The following is a 7219-nucleotide window of genomic DNA, read 5'->3' as shown; positions in this document are numbered from 1 at the left end:
CTGGGGGAGGTACCTGTTCATTCTCAGCCCTGGGGGAGGTACCTGTTTGTTCCTCAGCCCACGGGGAGGTACCTGTTTTATTCCTCAGCCTTGGAGGAGGTACCTGTTTTATTCCTCAGCGCTGGGGGAGGTACCTGTTCATTCTCAGCCTTGAGGGAGGTAGCTGTTCATTCTCAGCCCTGGGGAGGTACCTGTTCATCCCTCAGCCCTCAGAGGTACCTGCTCACTCCACAGCCCTGGGGGAGGCCCCAGTTGCTCCTCACAGGCCGTACCGTGTGACCATGGGCCGACCAAGGGGTGACCAAGTGGCCCCGAGTTGAGCCCCACGAACTCACGAGCTCAACCTCAGGGTTTCAAGTCTCGTCTCTTGCGTGACAGTGATTCCAATTTACAAAAGCAAACCCATCAGACAGCAGCTACTTGCTGCTGTAACTCACACGTTGGAGGTTTCCTAGAGCAGCAGGAGCCTCCTCCTGCAGAAGGAAAACGCCCTGACCAGGCTGTTGTGCCCCACGTTGCACAGTAATCAGAGTCTGGAGGACTTTGTTCCCATGGCAGTTACACCTGCACTATCTGCTGTGCTTGTTCGCTTCCGGATGCAGCCTTTCCAGAGCCTGGCTTTAAGCTACACTCTTCATTCAAGCACAGGTCTGCATTAAATCAAGCCAACAGGAAAAGAAAAATCAGCATTCAGTCTTCACCACCCCACTCGAACTCAATCGTAAAAACAAAAAGTCAGATCAACACACACATGTCTTGGACAAGCAGACAGTAAACAAAGAGATCCCTGGATGAGACACGCGGCCGCCGGGGACGAGGAGACAGTGGGATTTGGGAGGGTTCCCACCACACCCTCCCCCCCCCCAGTGAGGGCTCTGAAGGTGCACACACGACCAACACGAGGCTCCGGGTGCTTCTCCAGGCGGTGGAAGCGCTGGTGGGAAGGGCCGGGCTGTGCCTGGGAGTGGTGGCTCAGGCAGCCAAGGACCCGCAGAGCCGACCACAACAGCACAGCCCTGCTGGGAGGAAGACGTGGGACCTCGGCCCTGTGGGCTCAGACACTTCCCGTGGCCACTGGGAGCCCAGACCCCATTCCTGGACTGGGAACACACACGGACAGGCAGGGATGTGGCTGAGATGTGGCCCCAGGCACCCACAGCTCGAGCAGGGCAGGCAGAAGCCACAGTCCCACTCTTACAGGAAATTGAGCCCTGACTTTTTAAGCCCCCCCCCCATCAGTCAGGATTTAACTACAAGTTTTGTGTGTGTGCCTGGGGTTTTTTTCTTCCCCTTCCCCTCTTAAAAAAGGTGCAATATTTGCCCAAATGCAGGAAGGCAGGACAGAACGTGGGAGAGCTGTCACCATGTGCCCCAGAGGTACCAGCCCAGGCCGAGGGCTGTCCAGCAGGGCTGGGGACAGCCAGGAACTCCCCCCGACCACCAGGATGTTCCCCCGACCTCGGAGAAACGAGCCCCGTGTTGGTTTTGGTGACAGGCCCAGAGGGGCTTTGCTCAGGTAAAGCCTTTGCATCCCCATCCAGCTTTACCTGAGCAAGAGCCGGCGTTGGACGTTTCCCTGGGAACATTCAGCTGGTCTCAGATACAGTAGCGGTGACTTGGAGGCTCCTCCTGCTCCAGGCAAAGCCCCTTTGTGGTGCCAGAGGAGGGTGGGAGTGTCCCCGGCCATGTCCCGGCCCTGGTGCCCGTCCAGGGGGAGGAGGCTGGGTCTGTGGGATGGCCGAAGTATTTACAGGGGTTTGCAGCAGGTATTTACAGTCCCTCTGCGGAGCGCAGGCCCACTGTCTCCTCCTCCAGCCCTAGTCAGTCCGGGGTGGGCTTCTTGAGGGAGAAGGGCCGGATGTTGAAGTGCCTGCTCAGCTGGCTCACCTGGGGACGGGGCACACACAGGAATGGGTCAGCCAGGCTGGCAGGGCCGAGGGGAGAGGGCAGAGAGCCAGACCTGCTCCCGGGAACACGCCCCTGCCGCCCTCCTGCACTCCCCTGTGCCCACCCTGCACGCTCCCCACGGATCTGTGTCCCTGGTGTCGGGGCTGGCCAGGCTCTGGATCCACAGGGAGCAGCCCTGCTGCCTTCCCACACCTCCCCAGGTAACAGCCTGGCCCACCTGGGATCAGGCTCACTGCTGTTCCTGGCCCACCTGGGATCAGGCTCACTGCTGTTCCTGCCCTCCCGAGGGCCAGGAGTCAGGAATGCTACTCTGAGCCCAGGCCTGCAGGATTTTCCCCCTCACATTTTACCCCGCTCCCTCTCTGCTCCTCCCAGCATTGCTTTCATTACTTTGCTGAAATTAATTTGATATCTCAGATTTCTATATTAAAAACATCCCTGAATCCATTCAAACTGGGGGCCGGATACTTCCCGTGGAAGGAGGCTGAGCTGGGAACAGAGGGTTTGTTCCTAATCACCCCTACCAGATTCGGAGCAGTTTGGGGTTATGCCCCAGTCACAAAGCCTTTAAAGGCTCTTCAGCTCTAAGTGACTTTTATCCTGGAAGAAGGGGATGGATGGGCCCCTGGAAAGCCAGAGAGAGGGAAGGAGGGGAACAGTCTCCAGGAGGTTCCTGGGAGGGGATGGGCAAAGGTGGGCAGGAGGATTTCCCAACCAGTCAGTCCCATCTCCAGCTGTGATTCCAAGACCAAATTTCTTTACGTTCCTTAGTTACTAAAATCCCTGTTGCACAGGAGCCTCTTTGTCCTGATTGGAAAGACGGGACAATCTGGCTGTAACTCCTGGCTGGAATTACAGCTGGAACTCGACTCTGAGGCTCCACGTTGGAGCTGGGCTTCCCAGGAGAAGGGGCTTCCCAAGGAGGGTGTCCCCACCTTGGCAAGTCCCAAGTTCCTGATGGGACTTGGGTCTTCTACAAGTTTGTTTTCCGTCTTGATCAAAACTCAGGCAGAGCAAGAGGAGCAAATCCCTGGATCTCAGCCCTGACAGCAGGGGAGGTGGCCTTGCAGTTCCAGTGTTCCCACTTTCCCTACCAGGGACATCCCTCCTACATCCCGGCTCTCCCAGCACCTTGGAGACCTCACTGGGAGACCTCAGAGCTCCTTCCAGCGCCTGATGGGGCTCCAGGAGAGCTGGAAAAGAACTCTGGACAAGGGCTGGAGGGACAGGACACAGGGAATGGCTTCCCACTGCCAGAGGGCAGGGAGAGATGGGACATTGGGAAGGAATTCCTGGCTGGGAGGGTGGGGAGGGGCTGGCACAAGTTGCCCAGAGAAGCTGTGGCTGCCCCTGGATCCCTGGAAGTGTCCAAGGCCACGTTGGACGGGGCTTGGAGCACTCTGGGCTAGTGGGAGGTGTCCCTGCCCATGGCAGGGGGTGGCACCGGATGAGTTTAAGTTCCCTCCCAACCCAAACCATCCCGGGATTCCAGGGTTTGTTTCCAGCTCCCACGACACATCCCCGGGGGTACAGCATGCCTCAGACCCCTGCAGCCCTGCAGGGATCCAGCCCACAGTCCAGGCAGCCCCGGGGCAGCACCCCCGGGCCGTTCCCACCCGCGCTCCCGCTTTCCCGGCCCTTCCCATCCGCACTCCTGCTTTTCCCCACCCCATTCCCCGCCCCGTCCGGCAGCAGAGCAGCGGCCCCCGAGCCCCACGTACCACCAGCACGCCGTAGTGGATGTGTGCCAGGGTGAGGAAGGCCGTCAGCAGGTAGAGCAGCAGCGTCTCGCTGTGGGCCGCCAGCCCCGAGGCGACGAGCAGCAGCGCGGCCGCGATGGGCAGCAGCATCCAGTGCAGGGGCCGGCACCTCGTGCTGCTCATCTGGCACACGATCAGCTGGCACTGGGGACAGGGCACGGCCTGAGCACGGGCTGGGCTCCCTGAGCCCCGGGGTGCTGTCCCCAGGGCACGGGGGATGTCCCTGTGCTGGCACTGCTGGGGCACCTCCAGTGCTGGGGTAGGTCTGGGCTCCTCAGACAGGAGACACAGGGAGGGGCTGGAGCGTGGGCAGGGAAGGGAAGGGAGCTGGGAAGGGGCTGGAGCAGCAGGAGGGGCTGAGGGAGCTGTGGGAGCTCATTCCAGAGAAAAGAGGGATCAGGAGGGACCTTTTCCTGCCCCGCAACTCCCTGACAGGAGGGGGGAGCCGGGGGGAAGTTGAGCTCTGCTCCCAGGGAACAAGGGACAGGAGGAGAGGGAATGGCCTCCAGCTGTGCCAGGGGAGCCTCAGGTTGGATATTGGGAGAATTCCTGCATGGAAAGGGCTGTCCAGCCCTGGTACAGCTGCCCAGGGAGGTGGTGGAGTCCCCATCTATGGAGGGATTTAAAATCCCTGTGGATGTGGCACTTGGGGACATGGCTCAGTGTGGATCAGCCTGGGCAGTGCTGGGGGATCGGCTTGACCTGATGATCTTAAAAGCCCTTCCCAACCTCAAGGATTCTGCAAATCTATGAACATGCAGCTAGATCAGATTCTGACCAAAAAAATCAGTCCCTGCCCTTTTACATTTACCCCCAAAAATGAAGCAGGAGCTCCCTTCCCATCAGCACTTTGCTGTCCACAGCACAGAGGGTGCACGAGCCTCTGAGAACACTCAATTTAACTAACTCTCCAGTTTCTCAAGCATAAAGCAAAAGCTGCTCACAGAGATGTTGGCAAAGGCTGTTCCAACCATGAAGTAGAAGAGCCTGGGCTGGACCTCCAGGATGTCAGAGGGGGACAGGAAGATCCACGTGGTGCAGAGCAGGAACAGCAGCACCGGGGACACGAGGGGCAGCAGGATCTCATACACAGAGTGGTGCTTCAAGGTGTTGTTTTTATAGGCCCTGGAACACAAGGGAAGAAACAAAAACACATGGAATCAATGGGAAATTCCTGGTGCTGCCCCCAGGAAATACCTGAGGGGGCTCCAGGAGAGCTGGAGAGGGACTGGGGACAAGGGATGGAGGGACAGGACACAGAGAATGGTTTCAAACTGCCAGAGGGCAGGGAGAGATGGGAGATTGGGAAGGAATTCCTGGCTGGGAGGGTGAGGAAGGGCTGGCCCAGGTTGGCCAGAGAAGCTGTGTCTGCCTCTGGATCCCTGGAAGTCTCCAAGGCCAGGTTGGAGGGGGCTTGGAGCAACCTGGGCTGGTGGAAGGTGTCCCTGCCCGTGGCAGGGGGTGAGACTGGATTCATTTAAGGTCCCTTCCCACCCAAACCACCCTGGGATCCCAAACACTCACTTGTAGAAGTTGTACAGGCTCATGGGCAGCGTCACAGTGAGAGCACAGGCTGGAAGAGAACAGAGCCACGTCAGGGCCCTGGCAGAGGGTCCCTCACGTGCCCCTTGAACGTGCAGCTGCCCAGGCCCTGCTTTGAGGGTCCCTCACGTGCCCCTTGAACGTGTAGCTGCCCAGGCCCTGCTTTGAGGGTCCCTCACATGCCCCCCGCACGTGCAGCTGCCTGGGCGCTGCTTCGAGGGCCTTGCAACAAAAACCAGCCCCGAGGGCGCCCCAGGAGCGGCTGGGCACGTTCAGAAGTAGGTGCTCCTACCTCTGCTCCAAGGGCTGTAATTAAAACTGAGGTCTGCTATAAATTAAAGACATTTCCATTTGAAAGAGCTGCATTAATGAGCCCGGTGTTGTGCTTTAGACGGGGGAGAAAGTTTAATTATAACACAGTTCTAACGGGACGTGAGGCGAGTGCAAACGCCACGAGTGATGTGGCTGAGCACGAGTTTCCAGTCTTCATAACAAAGGCAGTTTGCAGCTTCTCCAGCTGTGTGCAAACACTTCCAGTGCCCACAGTGCCAAAAAGTCGTCATCACAACCTGACAAACCACACAAACCACCTGAATGACTGAAAGATCTACACCCCAATCAGAACCATCAACCACTGTACCCATGACAGCCCAGCACAGCTCCTGCCCTGCTTATCCAGCACAAGGTATTTTAACACAGCTGGAAATATTCCTGCTTTAATAACCCAGCTCCTACCCCAAACCCTGCCCCTGTGGGCACTGGGCTCTCTTGTTCACACTGGAGAAGCACATTATTATTATTATTATTCACATGTGAAGTTACACGGCTGCCAGAGGAAAGCTCAGAACATCCACCTGATAGAAGTGCAGGCACTGCACTTAACACAGCAATTAACTTGAAACGAAGTAATTACAAAGAACACAGAAAATAAACTGAGCAGGAGCCTGTGAACGAGGCAAATGGCATTAAATGAGGTCAGCTCAGCTCTGCTCTTTGCAGCAGCTTCTTTGGACTGACCACAGGAGAGACAGGCTGGGCTTTTATTTCAGTTTTATTATTACCATTATTGTTCAATGCTCAGGTGGGTGGATGGAGGGCAGGATCCCCACACAGCAGAGCTCCCACCCACCTCCAGGGCTGCAACGTCCCTCCCACGCAGTGTTTGTGCTCTGGGTTGAGGGAGCCCCACGGCAGCAAAACAAGAGTGTCCTGACCCCCCCAAAAACAGCCCAAGGCTGGGGAGGTCCCACTGGGTGCCAAATCCCAGCACATGGGGCTTTATCCCCTCAAGACCCTGCTTTTATCACACTGGTTTTATCCCCTAAACACCCCCCACCCCCGGCTCTCACTGCAACCAAACTGAGCTCCCCCGGTGTGTGAAGGCAGCCCAGGCAGACGGGAGTTAAGCTCTCCAAAATAACTCAGCAGTGTTTTGCAAGGCTGGGAAAGGGCAGGCTGTGAGAACACCCTCCATTAGTCACCTCAACAACAGCCCTGGCAGCAAACAGAGCAGCGTTAGCACGGCATTAACATCGGCTTGGTTAAAAAGGGGGAGTTTAAAAGACAGGCTTCAACATGGAGCTTCTTACCAATAATCATTGCAGTGAATAGGTCTCTATATAAGAAATTAAACAGGAAAGGTGCATACCAGGCCTCAACTCCCACAAAGGCTGTCACTATGTAGACAATTGAAATGGTCTGAAAGAAAGCACAAGGACAGGCGGGCGTGAGGAACGCGATGGGCACGGTTAGGAGAGAGTGAGAATGTGAGAGTGTGAGATGTGAGAGTGTGAGCTGAGAGTGTGAGAGTGTGAGCTGGGAGCGTGAGAGTGTGAGCTGGGAGTGTGAGCTGAGAGTGTGAGCTGGGAGGGTGTGAGCTGGGAGTTTGAGCTGGGAGTGTGTGAGCTGGGAGAGTGTGAACTGGGAGTGTGAGCTGGGAGTGTGAGCTGGGAGAGTGGGAGGTGAGAGTGTGAGCTGAGAGTGTGTGAGCTGGGAGCGTGTGAGCTGGG

At 57.2% G+C, this 7219-nt stretch overlaps 1 protein-coding gene and 1 long non-coding RNA gene across 2 annotated transcripts; both read right to left on the bottom strand.

Moving 5' to 3' along the window:
- LOC113941070 lies at positions 1-1743 on the bottom strand. The gene is made up of 2 exons (XR_003525587.1): positions 135-1743; positions 1-72 (listed from the first exon to the last, which is right to left on the bottom strand). It is a non-coding gene; the product is annotated as an uncharacterized LOC113941070 (long non-coding RNA).
- A 78-nt stretch (positions 1744-1821) lies between these two features.
- On the bottom strand, positions 1822-7156 carry LOC113941069 (ethanolaminephosphotransferase 1-like; the record flags this gene model as incomplete). The annotated part of the gene is made up of 5 exons (XM_027632232.1): positions 1822-1887; positions 3630-3812; positions 4613-4793; positions 5193-5241; positions 6800-7156. Coding segments are annotated over 5 exons (836 nt in total), but the record flags the coding sequence as incomplete, so codon positions are not given.
- Positions 7157-7219: the final 63 nt, after the last annotated feature.

The sequence above is a fragment of the Corapipo altera genome, unplaced genomic scaffold (genome assembly GCF_003945725.1).
Source record: "Corapipo altera isolate COAL_440 unplaced genomic scaffold, ASM394572v1 129890, whole genome shotgun sequence".
NCBI classification, from domain to species: domain Eukaryota; kingdom Metazoa; phylum Chordata; class Aves; order Passeriformes; family Pipridae; genus Corapipo; species Corapipo altera.
The sequence above is the reverse complement of the archived record's forward strand: the minus strand, read 5'-3'. Positions and strand labels throughout refer to the sequence as shown.